This window comes from Cydia strobilella, chromosome 2, assembly GCF_947568885.1.
Source record: "Cydia strobilella chromosome 2, ilCydStro3.1, whole genome shotgun sequence".
NCBI classification, from domain to species: domain Eukaryota; kingdom Metazoa; phylum Arthropoda; class Insecta; order Lepidoptera; family Tortricidae; genus Cydia; species Cydia strobilella.
The window spans coordinates 9,823,944-9,845,076 of NC_086042.1; the positions used below are offsets into that span (position 1 = coordinate 9,823,944).

General features: G+C 36.8%; 3 protein-coding genes across 5 annotated transcripts in view; 1 reads left to right on the plus strand and 2 right to left on the minus strand.

The window, feature by feature from the left end:
• Window positions 1-6,342, minus strand: part of LOC134750766 (uncharacterized) — a 29,808-nt gene extending 23,466 nt beyond the window's left edge. For 2 of the 3 annotated variants that reach the window (XR_010128582.1, XM_063686011.1), the window contains exons 1-2: window positions 5,919-6,342; window positions 3,538-3,630 (exon numbers count right to left, since the gene is read on the minus strand). Coding sequence is in view for 2 of the 3 variants with exons in the window: in XM_063686011.1 (XP_063542081.1) it covers window positions 3,538-3,630; window positions 5,919-6,019 (194 nt within the window). In the remaining variant the exon portion in view is untranslated. The remainder of the gene's footprint in view (window positions 1-3,537; window positions 3,631-5,918) is intronic. The other variant, XM_063686019.1, reaches the window with a different exon arrangement.
• A 5,440-nt stretch (window positions 6,343-11,782) lies between these two features.
• LOC134750929 (nucleoporin NDC1) lies at window positions 11,783-13,939 on the plus strand. Its single transcript, XM_063686185.1, has one exon. The coding sequence runs from the start codon at window positions 11,935-11,937 to the stop codon at window positions 13,627-13,629; it is 1,695 nt and encodes a 564-aa protein (XP_063542255.1). The 5' UTR covers window positions 11,783-11,934; the 3' UTR covers window positions 13,630-13,939.
• A 577-nt stretch (window positions 13,940-14,516) lies between these two features.
• LOC134751390 (protein unc-80 homolog) overlaps window positions 14,517-21,133 on the minus strand; it is an 81,034-nt gene continuing 74,417 nt past the window's right edge. The window contains exons 66-68 of the mRNA XM_063686768.1: window positions 20,714-20,880; window positions 18,174-18,304; window positions 14,517-15,993 (exon numbers count right to left, since the gene is read on the minus strand). Coding sequence (XP_063542838.1) covers window positions 15,878-15,993; window positions 18,174-18,304; window positions 20,714-20,880 — 414 coding nt within the window. The 3' untranslated portion in view covers window positions 14,517-15,877. The remainder of the gene's footprint in view (window positions 15,994-18,173; window positions 18,305-20,713; window positions 20,881-21,133) is intronic.

Below are 21,133 nucleotides of genomic sequence, written 5' to 3' on the forward strand. Positions count from 1 at the left end.
AATTGCATTTTTGTCGGTGAAATATTGCGTTTATGTATATAGTTGCTATACAATCTTTTTATAGATAAAATGTAAGGAATCGAATGGTACCCTTACTTTTTTCCTTATTCGAAGTTAAAAAATACTTTAATTACGAAACTTTCAAGCCCTGTATTTTTGTACTATTTCCATATACCTATTATTTTAATATCTACATTATTGTGATAAATTGCTCATTTGCCATCTATGTTACTAGATTTTGTTATAAAATTCAACATGTGTGTCATCATCCCTATTATTATTAATCCACTTAGAAGTCATAAGTTTAGGTACTTACTTAATTTTAATTAATTGCTTATGAAACAATATAACACAGGGAACGTTAGGTATTTAGTTATCCAACATTCTCGGTAAAAAAGAAGATTGAGCCATCTTAAGATTTGTTCAAAACGAATTAAAATCTGAGGTTAAGAGGTCCTGTCCAATATATTGGTCCAATGTGCATCGCGTCTCACTCTCTCACTAAGCAAAATGTGAGATGCAAATACAAATTAGACTGTATTAGACAAAGAAATTGTACAGGTGGAATACCACCCTAACGTGCATTTTCACATTTTCCATCGCGTTGTTAGCATTGGTAGTTGTGACACAGCTCAGAATTATTCTGAGTGACACAGCGTCTTACGTAAGCGAACAACTCGCAAAGGCGAAGCGAAGCGGCGCGGCGCGGCTTCGCTTCGGATGATGACGGACTTTCCGAAATAGGCACAATTTTGAGGTTAGATAATTCAAAACTTAAAACTACTTATAAATTGAAAGCGTTTTGAGTGCATTAATAGATAATAGCACTAGACAGGAAAAACGGTTATTAAATTACTACGTTACACACTTCATACACAAATATTCCGACTGCTTCTATTTTATACAGATTTTTTTTGTAATTCGAAACACGAATAAGGTTGATTGTTGAGTAGTGTTCGTCCTAGCGATATCTATTGGAGAGCAATGGATTTAGGATGAAAAACTGCTACCTACACCAACCGAGGTGGAGTACCGCGTACGTATATAAACATAAAAGTTATAGTGAGTAGACGGACTTGCCTGATAGACGGTCTTCTCCACATTGACCTTACTTCGTAATCTCGCTCTTAAAAGGACAATCATGACCTTATCAACAGTCCATATACTTAAATACTTTATTTATGTAAATTTTTAGTTAAATTAAATGTTAATTGTTAATATATCAGAGAAAATAACCTTCGTAAAAATGTTAGGTTATGTGCCAAACTCTAACAAAATCTGTCATATTTGTTTACATTATTTGCAAGTTCTATTGACGACGACTAGTGGGCAAGCGATGGTGCGTACGCATCTACACGTGGCCCATTCCATTCCATAGTGCGTGCTCTCAACCATCGCATGGCCATCTCGCTGGCCCAGCGCTGGGCCATCGTGTAGAGGAGCCATAACCATTGTATGGCCATCTCGCTGGCCCAGCGCTGGGCCATCGTGTAGGGGAGCCATAACCATCGCATGGCCATCTCGCTGGCCCAGCGCTGGGCCATCGTGTAGAGGAGCCATAACCATTGTATGGCCATCTCGCTGGCCCAGCGCTGGGCCATCGTGTAGGGGAGCCATAACCATCGCATGGCCATCTCGCTGGCCCAGCGCTGGGCCATCGTGTAGAGGAGCCATAACCATTGTATGGCCATCTCGCTGGCCCAGCGCTGGGCCATCGTGTAGGGGAGCCATAACCATCGTATGGCCATCTCGCTGGCCCAGCGCTGGGCCATCGTGTAGAGGAGCCATAACCATCGCATGGCCATCTCGCTAGCCCAGCACTGGGCCATCGTGTAAATGCCATGCCATAACAGTCATTGCCAGTGCTGACAACATTGCAAGGAGAAAGCGCCAAGCGATAAAAGCTAGGACGTAATTCAAGATTCCACAAATTAATGGGAAATCTATATCTATAATCTAATTATTGTAAGGTGCGTTGGGCTAAGATTGAACGGGTTTTTCATGAGGGATAACACAAAAAATCATCCTTATGCATTACGGGCGACTTTTCATCTTACCCCGAATGAAAAACCCTTTCAATCTTATCCCAACCCACCTTAGGCTTTTTATCAGACAATCTAGGTCATATTTAATTTATAGCTTTACATTCTGGAATTTGTTAGCATAGTTACAGGCCGATATGTTATTTGGGCGCAGGTATTATTAGCGTTAAATACTAGATACTAGGTTTTAGTATTATGTGTTATAAGCATTAATAGTTAATTGTTACATTTTGACCATCATTTTATTTGACTAAACAATGTAAACAATGTTCAACTGGATGGTGTACATGATTGAATTTCCCTGTGGTAACTAAACGCTGTCTGCTCCGCCCCTCCCTCTCTTGGGTTAAAGACATTGAACTAGTAAGATGTGCTCTTATCATTTATTACAATAAATAATAGTTAAACAGTCTTAGTATTGGTATTTATTAATTACCGGATACAAATAAACCCATTCGAGCATCCCGACATTACATTCCCAAACTAAAAAGTTTAAATATTTTAGGCATTACCTCATTTTATCTAAGATCGGTAGGTACATTTATTAATTTATGATAAGTGATCATGCATCGTAACCCAGGTACTGAATGTACTTCGAGTTTAGTTAATAAAAGTTGAGTTTTACGTAGATCAGGTTTATTAGATCGACAGCGACTGGGCCGGTATTACAGCACAGCAAATCGCGAGTTACAAACTCCTCAAAGATTTTATTCCTCATAATACCCTTTAATCTTAAAGTATAACGTCAACATACGGTTCTGAAAAAAAAACAAAAGTAATTGCTTAGTTCGCCTTGACTTGCTATTTTTTTACCGTCACGGCGAGAGCTACAAAAATGTATCATTAATTTTATCAAAAATATACATACACCGAAATACGAGCGTCTCTACAAGTCCACACTTGCGTTAAAATATATTTAAAAAATTTCAATTTTTAATGGCAATATATTATGTACTTATCCAGTCAAACTTGTTACAGCAAAATGATAGAACCTATGGTTTTAGTAGATTAGTAGCCCTTTTTTCTAGTTTCGAGGGCATGCTGGAAAAACACAAACTACTAAAAGACGTGCTAAGCAAGAAATAATCGTGCCTCGATAGAGCTTTACTGGCAAATTTACTCTAGGACCTAAGATGGCCATGAGCCGGTATGGTTTGCGAACTGGGCGCGAAATCTTAATTACGACAGTGCTAGATGGAGCTGCTACGCCGCCGTGTATTATTATGTTCTTGACAAATGTTGGAGTTGGAATTCGAGACCCACAGCACCACAAAATCTATGGAGTCGTTTCAGCACCATCTAGTGAAATGTTTTGGATATTGAACGATTATTTCTTTTATTTAGGCCGCTAGTGTAGTGACACTGTGAATTGCAAAATCGCGGTGAAATTCAGTCAGCGCGGACCATTTCGCACAAGCATTTCGGCTCGTTTTCGCGATTCGCAGCATTAGCACATCAATTAGTTCAGTTGTGTGTGTGTTGAAAAGGGACCAACCGCTTTATAGACGCGGGCGTCGTCGGTGCCGGGGAAGGGGCCTCCTCGTCAAAACGGATTTTGACTACACCGGCCGTACCAACCAACTCACTTCTGTTAAAAACAATATTTTACTCATTTTAAGGGAACTTCCTTAAGAAGCTAACTTAACTGATCCATTAGAGATAATATACCTTAAATTTACTTAATTACTTCCACATAATTACAAAAATCAAATCAACTTTCAACCAAACTTACACTGATTGGTCGTTTTGCAACCATATATAGTCCATCAGCAGTGTGGAACAATATATAGTCCATGGTGCACACGGCAGAAAAGTGCGATTTACGGCAAATGATGATGATGGAATTTCCTTTTGCACAGTTGCTCATTTTGACTCACAGATTAATTTAGGAGGGGAGCCCATCGAATTTTTGATTCTAAATTTTGACTTAATGCTTGGTACCCCCCGAAATTTGTATAAAATAAAGTTATAGTATGTGGTCAAGTTAGGTATCATTTTTGTGTACCTCAAGGATGCTAAATTTATTTCTGATATTTAATTTATACGGTTTCATATAAATATTTTTGAAAAAATGAAAAAGAAAAATTTGCTATTTTATTTTTTGCGGAATAAATGCTTATATTTTTCTTATTTTAAAATGCAAAAAAAAATTCATGAAAAAGCCCTATTGTTCCTCGTTATAAAAAGTATACACATGGCATATTTATTTTAAAAAATGTGAACAAAAAAAATGAAATATAGACCTACTTTCGACCACGAGCTCATTGAACAGGATCCAACGATATGAGCTTTATTTTTTACAAATTTCGGGGGGCACCCCCCCCCCCATCCACCTCACCCCTCAAGTCAAGATTTTGCATCAAAAATTCGGATTGCTCCCCTTCCTAAATCAATCTGTGAGTCAAAAGGAACAACTTTGCAAAAGATAATTCCATCATCATCATTTGCAGTATAATTAAGTGTACACTATGGACTAATACAAAAATGCAGGTTCTATGATCCCACACTGCTGCAATTTGTTTTAGTCACCAGGCCCTTAATTTTGGCCTTGAATTGACCTTGGTTTCTTCAGTTACATATATACCTATATAACATTCAAATATTTTAAATGATAATTAATTGAACATACAGTCATAACGGTTTATAACAACTTTGCTTATAATGACGAAACCAGGTAGGTACAGTCAGGTATACTACTAGCTTAGCCCCTTTGCATACAAATTTCTATGCAGGGAGTGGTACCTTTTCTCTGCAGCTGATTGTACGGTGAGGAATTTAAATACAATATGAGTATTTAATGTTGCTTATAGCAACTACCGGTTATAACAACCATAATCCATCAGACCCTTCCATGTCATTATAAATGGTTTTGACTGTACTTGAAACTAAATCCAAATTATTATTATTTAAATATTTTTAATTTAAAATAAAATATTGTATTGTATGTAGATATGCCAGATTGAAGGGCAAAATATCTAAATAGATATAAAATGTTTAAGTTTTGAGTTCATGTTGGGAGTAATACAAATCATGCAAAACAAATATCAGCTTTTTGTATGAATGGCTCAAGGCGTTATAAACTGACATTTTTATACACATTTTTATTTGAAAAAAAATTTATGTGCCAAAACAGATATACATTCAAATGGATTTTGGGTGTATAAGTTTACTTTTAAATTCCTTTGGGCATAAAGAGGTTAATTAAAGAACAATATTATAAAACTAATATGCTCATACATCATCTATAACCACCACTACTACACTACTACTATACTTCCATTACTATAATTTATTTTTGTAAACCTGTGTTGTGTACAATAAAGTGATTACTACTACTACTATAATATTTCGTTGAAACGCCTCATACCTGCGTCCTATCACAAAAAACTTTACAAGTGTACAAGTTGACAATATTGTTACGTTGTAGATGCACAATTATTACATACATATCAGATCTACATGTTTACAATCTACAAAAAATTCACACAACAATGCGTAACGCAAAACGTGGTGCTATTGTCAAATGTAGATTGATTTCTACAATTAATACGAACATTGAAAAGTATGCCGATTAGCGAATAATTACCGAATATTCGCCCCTTCTCTAATTTAAACAACTCATTACAGAAACAAGTCACAATGTCACAACAGGACAGGATAAAAATATTTAATTTTTGTCTGACATGTAAATTATAATCAGCATAATAATAAAATGGTGAGTGCCATGAAGGGTCTAATATCAGCTCAAGGTTCTTGTCACTACAAGAACATGAAATGAAAGAATGTTTATCGTTTACCACAACAATATTGAACTTATAAGAAATGTATGAAAGGTAAGGAAAAATGAATAGGATTAATGTATAACAGTAAACTTACTTCTGATTGGAATTCTTGCAGCCACAAACACATGCGGAGAGTGCAGTAACGAGACTGATGAGCACTCCCACACTTAGCACTATCTCAATTAAAGTATACATAACCAGAGTTTCTCAATCCATCAAACAAGACTACGAGACGAGATGCCATCCATTCCTGGCGTCTGTTAAGTCACTCCCTTAAAAAGACACGCTCCGAATGCATAACTTTCTTCCATTTGAGTAAAATGCATAGGAATGTAGGGCACTAGAGTTAGCGACCACATAAACTTTAACCAAGCTATGATAAAACTTCACTGTATATGAAATACCCTAGCCCATAACTTCCACCGCACAATATCAATGAAAAACATTTATAAAATGTTGCATTTAAAAGACCTTTAAAAACAAAAATTAATGCATAAACACGTCTTCACGAGAGTAAATGTAAAAAGTAAATCAAGTAAATGTCATAAGTCATAAATATTGACCAGTGACCACAGATTCGTCGTTCGTCGTCATGTAGCTGACATTAGTGCAAAGAGTGGTATCATTAGTGACAGAAACTCTTAAGCGCTCCAGACATGAATCTAGATAACATGGATTGGTCATGAGGGGTGGGGCGAAATGACCGAACGGGATAGTCTTATGTATCTTTCAGTAGTAGTGACAGAGAGCAATATATTACTTTTGGTCTTTGTCACAGTTTCACTTTTCCACCGCTGCCACAACCGAAATTGTGGCAAACAAATAAATACGTGACATGTCATGCTTGTTCGTTGTTTGTTTAATTATTGTTGTTTTCTATGAAATTGTGCTTTCTCTTATAAAACATAGTGATGGTTAGCGTTTTGAATTGATAAAATAATTATGAATTGTTCTGTAATCGGCTGTAATAGCCGCTCTGAGCAAAAATATGAGAACATAACCTTTCACACGTAAGTACGCTATTTTACACCTTCCTCTTAACGCAATATGTGAGAATAACATCGTAAAATTACGTTACACTCAAAGCAATGTAGAATCAAACGATTTCAATAAAAATATCACAAATATTTACGCAAATTAACAAAACAATTATTTGTAAAATTATCCGCCCAAATTACGTAGGTTGTTTGTGGTAAATATACCTAAATTTATAACAAAACAATTTTATAATATGAATATTATACAATAATTTATGTATTATAATACATTTATTAATGATCTCATGTGTAATTAGAATAATTGTTTTATGACCTGATATTTTTTTAGATAAATTAATAATTTGCTACATACAATACAATAAAATAATAAAATGTTATTGAGTAAGCTATTGATATGCTGTGCCCTTACAGGGTCCATGTGAGACATTGTATATTATAATTTACATCTATACTGTACCATGGTTGCAATAAAGAATTATGAATTATGAATATGTCAGCTACTCAGACGAGTCTGAGGTCAGCCGTTTTTAATCTTCATTTAGCTGCATAACAATCATGTTAGGGATACCAGATGAAAATATCATAATTTTATGGGTAATTTTGACCTCGAAGTTTTTTCGTATTTCTAATTCCAAAAAATAAAATAAACAAATGTTGTGAAGATTAAATGTGGTGTACATTAATTGGTGTGAATAATGTGATTATGATTAGTGATTTCATAAAATTGAAACTCATAATACATTTTATTTTACGTTTTATTTACTAAACATGTTTAGTTTTGTACCACCTGCGCGAATTATAGGAGGTATTTCATTGTTCATACGCCTAAAAAGAACGGCCCATTGACATTTTATTCAACTAAAATTGTTGAATAAAATGTCAATACCGAATACCGTCAAACTTTGCCTCCAGGGTAATCGCCCCAACGTGATATCAAATATTGGGGTAATTTTTACCAATATGGTATCCCCACGTTTATGACGTCATCTGTCTATCCCTTACGGGCGCACGCGGTAGGCCGCATCTAATGGCTCCAGACTTCGCGGCGCGAAGGCCGCGAAGCCGCGAACGCGAGTGTGGAGTCGATTTCGCTGATTGGCGAACTAGACTCCACACTCACATTCGCGGCTTCGCGCCGCAATTCGCGCACGAGTGTGGAGGGCTCTTTAAACTAGATTCATGCTTAAACTCATTAAAACTATTTTACTGCAGTATGATTGGAGCATTTAATTTACAATTATTTGGTCGATATTAGAAGTGAAAAGAAAAATATTGTTATTTATACAGCTCATAGCATCAACATTTTCTGATAAATACCCAAATAGCGTAGATACAGCACATTAATCTAGTATAACTGGATCAGGCATGGGGGGAATGACCAAACGGGATAGCATATACTACTCTTTGCGGGATAGTCTTACGCATCTTTCAGTAGGAGTAGCAGAGAAAGCATTGTTTGTCCTTGTCACAACCCAAGGGCCTGACCAAGGCCTGACACTCTTTGATAGAGAAAGATAGTCTTATTGCGATTCCTATAAGAGGAAAGAGAAAATGGTGCCATGCTTTGTCCTTATCACCGACCGGGTGGCATCAAAGGTAGGAGGCGATGGCGAAATACCGAAATTTGTAAGAGTGAAAGAGAAAGAATCCTACGCTGCCCAAATTTTATATGAATACTAGCTGTTGCCCGCGACTTCGTACGCGTGGATTTGTATGTTGGTGGTTATATATTATACATGAGCATAATATAGAACATTATGCAGCAAAAGATATCAGTAGGGACGATTAATCATTTGTTATACAACGCATGAAATTTGTCTTTCACAAACTACGAAGTTTCAAGACTCTAACTGAAAAACATTGTTCCCGATATAATCCCTCTCGACCCTCTTAGAAGATTTACAAGTCCACTATTTTAAAAAATATTCGCTCCCGAAACTATTAATACAAACTTTTCAAAAACGGTGTAAGTAATCAGTTTTCGTCTATTTTAATATAATGCCCTTTTTACCAAGTTTCAAATTCCTAGCTTAAAAGAAAATTTGTACCACATATAAACTTACATCCCCTTTTTAACCTCTTTAGGGGTTGAATTTTTAAGAACGTTGAAATAACTCTTTTGGAATCTTATACAATGCCTTTCTAAGAAGTTTCAAAGCATTTGTAATAGATTCACTTTCAACCCCTTTTTAACCATTTTAGGGGATGAATATTTAAAAACGCTTAAATTACTTTTCTTGTATTCTAATAATATGCCTTTATACAAAGATTCAAGTCCCGCACTCAAAAAAATATTTGATCTACATACAAACTTTCAACCCCATTTTTACCACCTTGGGGGATGAATTTTCAATAATGCTGAAACAAGTTTTTTTTTCTTTTAATTGTATATCTTTCTATGAAGTTTCAAGTACCTAGCTTAAAATAAAATTAGGACCACGACAAACTTTCAACCCCTTTTTAACCACTTTAGGAGATGAATTTTTAAAAACGCTGAAATCACTTTTCTTGTATTCTAATAACATGCTTTTATGCAAAGATTCAAGTCGCGCACTTAAAAAAATGTTTGACCTCCATACAAGCTTTCTATCCCTTTTTCACCACCTTAAGGGATGAATTTTCAAAAACGCTGAAATTAGCTTTCTTCTCTTGTAATGAAATACCTTTTTACGAAGTTTCAAACTCTTAGCTTAAAATATAATTTGGACCCTATACAAACTTTCAACCCCTTTTTAACCCTTTTAAGGAATGAATTTTTAAAAACGCTGAAATTACTTTTCTTGTATTCTAATAATATGCCTTTATACAAAGATTCAAGTCCCACACTCACAAAAATATTTGATCTTCATACAAACTTTTAACCCCTTTTTCACCACCTTGAGGGATGAATTTTTAAAAACGCTGAAATGAGTTTTCTTGTTGTTTTGTTATAATTAATAAACATTTATATTATAAAATTTGAACCCCAAGACAAACTTTCATCCCCTTTTTAACCCCCTTAGGGGTTTAATTTTCAAAAACGTCAATTTTACTTTTTTTTTGTAATCGGCTATTATGCCTTTCTAGGAAGTGTCAAAATATTTGTAATGGATTCAAACTTTCAACCCTTTTTTAGCCCATATAGGGGATGAATTTTTAAAAACGCTGAAATCACATTTCTTGTATTTTAATAATATGCCTTTATACGAAGTTTCAAGTCCCGCACTCAAAAAAATTTATGATCTCCATACAAACTTTCAACCCCTTTTTCACCACCTTAGGGGATGAATTTTGAAAAACCCCTTCTTAGTGGACACTAACGTCATAAAAGCTACCTATTGTGAAAAATTCAGCTCTCTAGGTCCAACGGTCTGGGCTGAACGTTGATTTAAGTGAGTCAGTCAGTCAGGACTTTTATGTTTATATATATAGATTATTTCTCTTACCCCCGGTCGCTCGGTGGCGCGTCTATAATTACTTGTATATACTATGTCTATGATTATATAGGATCCTACCATCTATAGGGCCTTCCACACTCATGCGCGAAAGTGTGGAGGGCCTTTATAGTATAGCCATAAGGCCTCAACAGCACGAGCGCTTTTGCGACGCGCGTTAAAAAAGCGTTTTAATGACACAAATGGATATAATATATATGTGTATTTATACACACGATGGTGGTGGCGCTTTTTATCAAGCGTTGTTAGATTTTCGACTTTAAGCGTTGGCCGTTAAATTGAATTTAGCTTGCGGGCGGATTCAAGCGTTTTGAAAAAGCGCTCGTGTGAGTGGCCTCTATTAAAGTCCCCCCCTCCACACTCGTGCGCGAATTGCGGCGCGAAGCCGCGAACGTGAGTGTGGAGTCTAGTTCGCTAATCAGCGAAATCGACTCCACACTCGCGTTCGCGGCTTCGCGCCGCGTAGTCTGGAGACTCTGGAGCGGGCTCTTAAGACGTTACACACCATCGCACCGCAGCAAGGTCATTGTGGGACGCACCCATAAGTAAGAGCGAGAAAGAGATAACACACCATAGTTACAAAATAATCATTTCAATTTTGATACAGAGTTAGTGACCCTACACACGAGCGCTTTTTCAACGCGCGTTAAAAAGCGCTGGAATCTGCCCGTACGCTAAATTCGATTTGTAGAGTTGAAAATCCAACAACGCTTGATAAAAAGCGCTACCGCCATCGTGTGAATAAATACACGTGTTTCCATTTGTCATTCAAACGCTTTTTTAACGCGCGTTGAAAAAGCGCTTGTGACAATGAGGCCTTAGGCCCCATTAGTACGAGAGCTTTTTCAACGCGCGTTATAAAAGCGCTTGAATCTGCTTGCACGCTATATTCTATTTAAAGACTAAGGCTTAAAGTTGAAAATCCAACAACGCTTGATAAAAAGCGCTACCGCCATCGTGTTAATAAATAAACATGTTTCATGTTTCCATTTGTGTTATTCAAACGATGTAATCATGGAGACTATATAAAGGAGCCAGATCTCTATGTATGAAAAGTGACCATCAAAAAACAGTAATTAGGCGGCGCCACCATACACCGAAATACTACCAAAGACAACCTACGTAATTTGGTCGGGTTATTTGTTGCCTTATATGGCTTATGTCCCAGAGCCTAACTAGCGCCACCGGAGAGATTAGGAACTATTATTTAAAGCTGAAAGCGGTCACTTTTGCAACAATTCTGCCATAAGAGATGTGCATCCTTTCTATACCATCCATAGATGTAATCCTAGAAGTTTGACGTTTAAATTTGAATAACAATTGCTATCAAATCGTATCAAATTCGTTGCATACTTATCTAACAGATAATGATATCTGAACATACCCCAATATTGTTTGAAAAGCTGATATCTCAGAATAATTAGTCATTATTCTGAGGCTGATATTATACTACTCTATGGTTACTCTTTGAAAAGCTGTCAATACTCAATTTTGAATCTGTAAAATCTGTTCTCTAGCGTTGCGACCGTTGATTTTACTTCTGTTATTCGTTAGTTAATTAATAAACGTTAAAACGCATAAAATACTGGGATTTCTGAAACTAGTGATGATTAAGTTGATTGAACTAGTGATGATTTAACATTCGTCAAAATCAAAATAACCTAGTACGAGTGCCGGTATGGAGTCGAAAAGTGAAATATTTTCCAAAAGACTGGTAACAGCAGTGCTATGGAATCTCGGACTCCAAATATTTCTGGCTGTTGTGTTGGTGTTTTTTATTCAGGTGGATATTCTACATCCACTATCATGGTTCGCATCAACTTTTAATGACATATTTGGATGGAAAATGAGCCTGAATATTGTGCTGCTGGGATTGGTTTCGTTTTTTCAAGCATATATTTATGGCTGCTACTACATGGTTCCTTTGCCTAAGTACTTTACCAGGTTTTCAATGTTTTTGAATTTATTCACAACCCAAAATGTCATATTCAGCATTTTGTATGCATTAAGTGGTTACTTTACAATGAGCCTGTATTCATCTCTTGCTAAAAGCAACTTTAATGTTCTGAAAAAGAAATGTGAACATTATGATGGCCAATGTCTCATGGAGCAAAGTCTGTTTTTACAGTTTGGCGGGATGTGGATGGGTCTGTATTATTTCTTAAATGCACACATTTTCAGTACACCCATGCTAATGTTTCCAAATGTGTATCAAAATAAATTCCAACAGTTAAAACAAGCTATTGGCAGGATATTGTCTATGGGTTTTAAGAATTCTGTAATGCCTGTTGTGTACTTCTGCTTGTTTTATAACTTGTGGGGCCACAAGCCCCGGAGTGTTGTTTCTGATGTCTACAGCCTGTTCTTGGAAGATCCTCCATTGGATAATATATTAAATTTGATAAGATCTGGCATTTGGATTGGACTCTGGTTCTACACCAGTTTGTTTTTCATTTCGGTGTATACCATGAGAACCATCTTTAACATAGTGTTGACAGAACCAATGAAGTTTCAAATTGAATCAGAAACTGGTCCGACTCTGTATGCTGCCTTAGCTCAGAGAACACAATTTACTGGATATTTAGGGGCTCAAGACTTGAAAGTAGTGTCTCAGATGGACTCTACAAGAAGATTGCAGATCTTTACACTGTCACAGCCCGGAGGCCATCCAAGAAATTGGAATCATATCTTAGAATCTTGTTTAAACATAATTAATAGCTATACAAAGGAATTGGAAAATATTAATAGTGATGTGAAACCAATTGAGCTTGGCATCTCACAAAAGAACATGAACATCACACCCCCTTCAGGCCAAATTTATTCTGGAAATTTAAGAAACTTGGCACAAACTCCTGATATGTCAAAAGATTATAATTATAATCTAAATAAAAATAAAGTTAATGAGATGACATTTGCAAAAGTTCTTAAAGAAGAATTCAATGGTTTACTACAGAGGATATGCCAGAAGCCCGGAATCAGTTACTTCTTTGGGGAGCTGACAGACACCAAACTCAAATTCGTGCTAATGCAAGCTCAGCCAGTGATGTGGACATGCGAGGGGCTGGCATTCATTGTGGCCGCATCCTTAAAGGAAGATAAGTATGGTGTGGTACAGAATGACTTGCCAATTGTGATTTCAGCTTTAATAAATCTCAAAAGCAATTTAGACAAGTTAACTAAGCTGGGACTGGTGCCAAAGAAACACATCCTGAATGATGTGTTTGCTATCAAAATGAAGTCTGCCCTCATGACTTCACTTAAAAGGAGTATATATAAAATAGTTATCACTTTTTCTAAGTATTTCCATGAAATACCTATGGATCCTGATGTACAAATTGCTGTTCAACCATTCTTATTGTGTAAAGAACCCTGACTGTTGTAGAATATTTTATCTTTTTACTGTTAATGATTAATTATATTAGCTATGTTTAAAATTTGTTTTAGTTAAGTATGTAGCAATTTAGATGGATTATACTCTCCATGAAATACTTTTGTATGGTCAAACCTATTTGCCTACTGTACTGAATCTTAGAAATACTGTCTAGCAAGTGTCACCAGCCGTAGTTGATATTGCATAGTATTCCTCCTACCCAGGGGAGGGACATACATAGTTACCTTTACCCTTCACATAACACCTCAAATAATTTCAAGTTTGTTAATAAAAAAGATTTTGTTATGAACATATTTTTATTAAAACTTCTACAACATCAATAAATAACATATAATCATTATCAAACATAATATAACTACAACATCTATTAATTCTCTTAGTTAAAAATCAGATGTTGTTTATATGTAGGTATTTATAACTGTTGTATTTCTTTACTTTGATCACAGACTTGTCAAACAGTCAATGAAACTCATGTGTCGTTAATTATTGGGCGTAACATAGGTTTTGGTATCATCAAAAGGAAAGTTCTACTGTGTGTGTGTGTGTTCTAAGATGCAAACACTTTTTATTTTTATGTGATATTGATGGATTTCTAATTTGATCAGCTGTTTCTAAGGCTAATATTCTAATCAGTATGTCTAACTTGTTCACATTTGGTATTTGCTTTAATTCCCCTTTTGATAAGACAACTTCCTTGAGAATATTAGTTTAAAATACAAATGTAAGTGTTTGATGTAAGGCTAGCATGAATAATTAAAGTATTTAACAAATTTGTGCTTTTGTTATTTTCTGTTATGCTTACACTATCCTATTTTCGTAAATCCTCGTATACTCGATGAACAAGTTCTCATTGAGTTGGTAGTTAAAAATCGTTAACCTTTCGAGGCCCTGACCCATATTCTAGTAAATATGGCTCGCAAGGTTAAATACTTGTAAGACTTACATAAACGGCTGTATGTTCATCAAAATGAATCTTTATATAGTCATTTTATGTCTGCTGGCCGGAATAACAGAAAGGTGCATTTGCGCCTACATTACATTACGCAATTCGCATAGCTTTTGCTTTATGTTCTGCATTTTCTGCACATATTCACTGCAAGTGTATCCCTTCTCAACCCCAAGTTGCACTCCTCCAGATGCCGATGAATCACTTAGGTAGAGAGATTAAAATGGTGTTAGTTAAATGCTCAACAAAATTGGCATTCCCAGTCTATTCTCAACAACTACCCACCTATTTACATCAACATTTTAGAGACATAACTCCGTGAATCTCTAAAATCTAGAACCACGGTAAGCACCCAAAAGTCCCAAGCCTATTTATTAATCTGTGCCTAGACATAAGTCATGTTTATAAATCTTTCAAATACTAAACATGTTCGAAATTAAACTGTTACACATGTTGTACTAAACATGTTAATTATATGTAAAAAAGAATACAATCTCTGGTTTACAAAAGTGCCAATTAAAATATATGCAAAATTAAACAAGTTGAAAAAATGACACATTTAGAGGTTAAAATACCTTTGTGTATATTAAAACGTATTGATTTTATAAAAATAAGCATAGAAGAATTTTGAGATCTGTTTTTCTGGACCTACATCTACAGTGGCGCCAACTAGTGAGCACAAAAACGTTAGCCCTCATTATTTTACCTTTGTTTGCTTGCCCTCTCAAAATTATGCCTTTAACAGTAATTGGATGATAAGCATGGTAAGCACTCACATTTGACATTTCAATTATTTATTTAATACTTAATATTGTTACATTATAAATTCATGTTCTTGGCGTTGTGTATATGCTGTAGGTATATTTATTTTTATTCTAGATCTCACGGTTAAAGAAATATTCTGTTAGTCGGCAGTGTCATTATTACACCAATTATATTTTTACTATGTACTTTTCGTCTTATTTCCTCATCATACGAATCTTATGTTTCATTCAAATACCTAAATGTATTTTAGTAATGTTTTTATTTTAAGACCTAAATAACTAACTTGGTGAAGTAGTCCGGTAACCTCATTCCAGATTCGTTCTTTGTAAATGCCAAGTGAGTTGTATGGGCTTAAACTTAAACGTTTTCTAAAAATTATCGAAGTCTTAAAACGACTTCCTCTGCTGGCTAAAGACCTTAGAATCTTCGATTCGAAACGACCCGCGGCTGTCCGTCCACTTTGTCGCAATCTTCGCTGCGTGGTCGGCACGCCGGAACTCCATTTTGCAGGTAAGGTGATTACAGCAGCGTGTCCTCGTCGCGCAGCTCGCTGCTGAGCAGGAGCGAGCGCTGGCTGGCCGCGCCCAGCAGCGCCGTGCGCTCGGCGGACGACGTGCCCGACTCGCTTATAGATGCTGGGAATTTTTTTTTTTTTTATTAATTTCAATAATAAAGTTTGGCAGAATAACAACTATGTTCCACCACTAGACTTAAATAATAACTTATTTCCTTGATTAAGTAAATAAGTAGTTACCAAAATTAAGCAGTAAATAGTGAGAGAGACCTGCCGCGATAGCAGAGGACGCTGGTTCGATTCCAGCCTGGGGCACTGGAGGCCTTGGTCACTTTTTCTTAGTAGGTATATGATATTTATTTTCAGTTTATAATTTATATAGTAGTGTTTCTACTTAAAATAAAAACCAACTAAAATATTTTCTGTAAATGATTTAATTTGTTGTAATACTTCTAACAGTAAGAGAAGAAAAAGAGTCATAAAAATAATTGTGTTGACGTACGTTTGACGTTCCCAATCCCACATCGCCTTGACAAAGGATTTAAAATAAACGAGTATAATGTACTAGACTTATATTGATCGGGATATAGACCGTGATTACCTTTTGTATTGTTTACGAGCTCCCGATATTTCCAAAGATGACCAAAGATGTCAAAGTTGTGTAGACCGCGCTCGGTCTACCCTCATTCTTGCGCGTCGGCTGAGTTCGCTTTCAACGTTACCATCGGTCGCATTCACACTTGGTGGTCTGGTCGCGTTCACACTCGTACAAAAGGTAATTACGGTCTATATCCCGGTCAATATAAGTCTAGTGAAACTAACCGTCATCATCAATCATTCAAAACCCTTGAGTATAATATACTTACATAAAGTGCGTTGTGACATCAGATACCGATTATCTAACCTATGTAGCTTAGTAATATCATGCGTCTAAGACCAAAAAATTAACAAATTCAACACCCCATGCACACAAGAGTTAAATTGTAGGTATACTTAGTTGGAATTTTATAAATTGACCGTTTAGCACTTGAGAGCTTATCTTGGTGTTAAATACCGCTAATAACAAATAGTTAATAACAAAAAATGCATACAAATTACCATATTGTCTGTCAAGGTTGAAATTGCAATAGCTTAACCCATTAAGAAAGGCATTTTACAATAATAATCAGTTGTGGACGCCGTACAACGCCGACTACTTACCTGAGTACGGCTTTCAATGTCCAAGTGTGACTATTGAATGCGATACGCTATTGCGATTTCAACTGACTAGAGAAGATTTTTGTATGCATTTTTGTTACTTGCTCTTATTTGTTATTAGCGGTAGCCTTAAACAACAGAGAACAATGTCATTGTTCACATGATAAGCTCTCAAGTGCTAAGCGGTCAGTTTATAACATTTAAACTACAAATAATGTGAGAGAAAGTAAGAAATGCGCATTGACATATATCTAAGGACGGGCCTTACGGGCAATAAGAATTGAACCAGTACAGCGGTATCACGCACACGAATTTGAGCCAATCGTGCAGTCTAACGCCACAACGCGATTGGTCAATGAGTTCTCAATGTTCTCATAACGCGCGCGCGATTCGTCGCAACTAGTTGCATTAGACTGCACGATTGGCTCGAATTCGTGAGTGACACCGCTGAGCTAGCACTAGCCCGTAAGGCCCGTCTTTAGATATATGTCAATGGAAATGCGAAACATTATAATTACATAGGTTGGTGACCAAATATGTATGTGTAAACAACTGAAAGAAAGAATGTGAGTTAAAAGCTTGTACAGGTCTGCTATTTTCTCCAGATCTCTTAGGCAATAGTCATAATTAATATAGGAATACGAAGAACTTTAAAGGAGTGCAATTTATTATTGGTACACTAATTTGCACCATTTTGTGCGTATTCTTATTCCGTCTATGGTGCAGTTATCCTATATATACAGCGTCAAAAAAAAAACTAGGTATCTATACGGTACCGACATTCAAATGCATCTTGACACCGACATTGTCTGCATTGTTATCAGTGAAATAAACACATTAGGTACCAATAAGGTATTACTTGGTGCATTAGCAGCTCAAATTTTTTGAAATTGAATCTGTAACGTGACGCATAACGGCCGATGCATGAAACCGGCAATGCTATAATTATGGCAGAGAAGATATGCCCGCAATAAACGAGCGGCATTAGCGACCGGTGAACCTCGACGTACCCATACATGTCTGGCTTGGTTGGAACTTGGAAGGAGGAGACAGCGGTACGACGGCGGGTATGAGTATGAGGAATACATACGAAGGCGTGTTTACCGTCGGGGCTGGCCTCGGGAGTGGCCGTGCGCTGCGACGGCGGCTCGGGCGACGCCAGCGCCGCGCGCGCCCACGCCGAGCCGCCCGGGCCCGGCGACTCCGTCATCGACGCCTGCAGGCTGTAGCTCTCTCTGTGGGGATACAATAAAACCACTATTACAGCCGGAAAACTTGGCGTTTTAGCAGAGTACATTTTTTTTTAATTTATTTAAGCAACAAACAGTCACATACAGATAAGTTTAAACTTGTAGATATACAATAAGACCTATAGTTCCATTAATTATAACATATGATATTAATAACAAGTAGAAACAGGGCTTGTTCGGCACTGCCTATAAATAGGAAGATACACAAAAGTAACAATTGGATACACAACTAATAAAGTACCTAAGTATCAATCATGCTTACAAACATACATACGTTACATAAGACTATAGAACAATAACATTTTTTTTAAGCAAAGTATTACACTGCTATGGAAAAAGTAGGCTCCGCAGACCACTACTATATTTACCGAAAGACAATGAGAAGATATCTAGATTTATGAAGTTAACATTGTAATCATGACAGGCTCGTCTAAAAAATATTTTTGGCGAAATTAGATCTACAAAAATCGATATGGAATGTTTGGGGGTGGCGCGAGTGAATAACAGGCAATTTAAAGACAATTTTTTCAAGAAGAGTGGAAGAATCAGTAAGGCCATTTTTGTCAAAAATTTCATTTTTGGTACAAGGTTTTATCGCTGACGGTACTTTATTTATTTTTATTTATTGAGAAACAAACCGTCTTACAATTAACATATGAGCAACTTAGCTAATAGCTACAAAATTTATTTCTATGTAGACCTATAGTTTCCTAATTCACATATCGAGGTACAATTGAAGAAAAATTATAAGTAGTGTAAACTTGTAGTACCTAGTCTTGTACATAACAATACTATATAAATGTATACAAAAGAGAAAATACTCGTATTACAAGTACTTACTATGGGGTTGCTTGCAAAATTTCACCCTTATTTTAATAAAGAATATACAGTTCTTTTAAACATGCCTAATAAACTGCTAAACAAATCTGCATCCATTCATTTTTCATTTTACTGCCTACATGCGCGCCCAATATACGAATGCCGTGCGTGTGTCGTTCTGCTGCTAGGAATGTTATAATGGAATGCAATTTAATATAATTTTTAAGAAAAAAACCGACTTCATTCGACCGGGATAGGCAGAGTATAAATACCTAAACTTAGTAGAACAAAGTCATAAAGTGGAGACTGCCTTACGATAACATTTTTTTCCGGGGCTAAAGTCCCGGAATCGTACTAAGTATATAATATCGCAATCCTCGTTTTTGTCCAGTACAACTTCTCACGTTGTGCTTTTCACGTAACGTTCAAAACGCTTAGTGCTCCCTATTTTCTTTTGAGCAGTACAGTACAGCGTGTTTAGTGCCTCGTTTGCCAAAAAAAATTGGTTGTTTTATTTTACGCCTATTGATTGTATTGGACGAAAACGAGGAATGCAATGTTTTTTACCTTATTTATAACGATATTATTTACATAGTACATTTCCGGGACTTTAGTCCCGCAAAAAAAGTTTATCGCAAGGCAGTCTCCACTTGATGACTTTCTTCTACCAAGTTTAGGTATTTATACTCTGCCTATTCCGATCAGTGCTGATGGTGCAGTCTTAGATTCCATACATTGACATTAAAAAGAGCATCTTTTGCCTAATTATAACCACCCACTTTTCTTTATGTGCCACCTTTGGCCTTTTTGCGATTTTGGTTCAAGACGGTTACTATCCATTTTTTTAACCATCAAAATTCTTGCTAGGTGTTTTAGGGTTTAATTCTTCAGAATTGAGGCGTAACTTTGGCTTGTTCCATTTTGCGAGGAAACTCGGACTGCCCTGAACTAGTTGCACAGCTTGTAGGAACCGCGAGAAGTCATCAACTTCTCGCGGTTCCTAAAATTCGTACTGTGTCCCACAGTCAATCACCACTGGTCCGCGCTCTCCAATATCTTAACGCGCTCTGCGTAGCACCGGAATGCAATGTATTTACAAGCAGTTGGGTGAAATTGTGTGAAGGGTGTATGAGGTTCTGTGAGGCGATGGATAAACGGGAATCTTCTGTTTTGTATTAAATTTGTTGTTTTATGTATTTCGCACTTTGTTATTATTTTGTTGTCCATAATTTTAATGAATTTCACAGAACAAATGTTCTAACTGTAATGCTGTGTAATTTTTGGGATAAAAACAAAAGTAGCCGCGGTCAACACCGAATGAAGCTACAATGTCTTTACATCACGGTCGTAGGGTAAAATTTTACATTTTATTTTGAAATCTCATTACCTACCCGTGGTGCCGATGACGGCGCAAATAACGGTGGTCAACACTGTGAATTAGACAACATTACGGTAATAAGGTGTAATCTCGGCTGCATCCAGAGTTGGAGATCTGTGAGATGTCGCGTCCGTGCTGATGGCGGGGCGGCCGGTATTATTAGAGTGTAACATTATCGTAAGGCGGTGTACACTCGCCTGTATCCCGAGGTGGAGGAGGTCTGCGAGATCTCGCTGTCGTACGAGGTGTCGGTGTGGACGGCCGCGGGGGCCAGCAGCGGCGGCCGGGCGCGCGGCGTCGGCGCCGGCGCGCTGTCGGGGCCCGGGGACGAGCAATCATCCGACTCCAGGCGCCAGTTCTGCTGCTGTACCAACACATCACATTCATATCTTCTTCTTCTTTTAAAATTATGGCTTCAGCCCAGTGGGACTATTTCGCCAGTATCAAGGTATTGAGAGGTTTACAAACGACAAAAATTGTACGGTTGTACAAGACAGTGTACGGTGATTTGTTAGCTCTTGTAAATCGATAGCTAGACTTTACAAGAAGCACGTGGACTACCGGCCGTTGACTCCAAGATGTTGGTTAAACGCGCTTCAAAATTAATTCTCCATTCA

Excerpts from the sequence above, each read along its gene's own strand:
- LOC134750929 (XM_063686185.1), top strand. The coding sequence starts at position 11,935 with ATGGAGTCGAAAAGTGAAATATTTTCCAAAAGACTGGTAACAGCAGTG.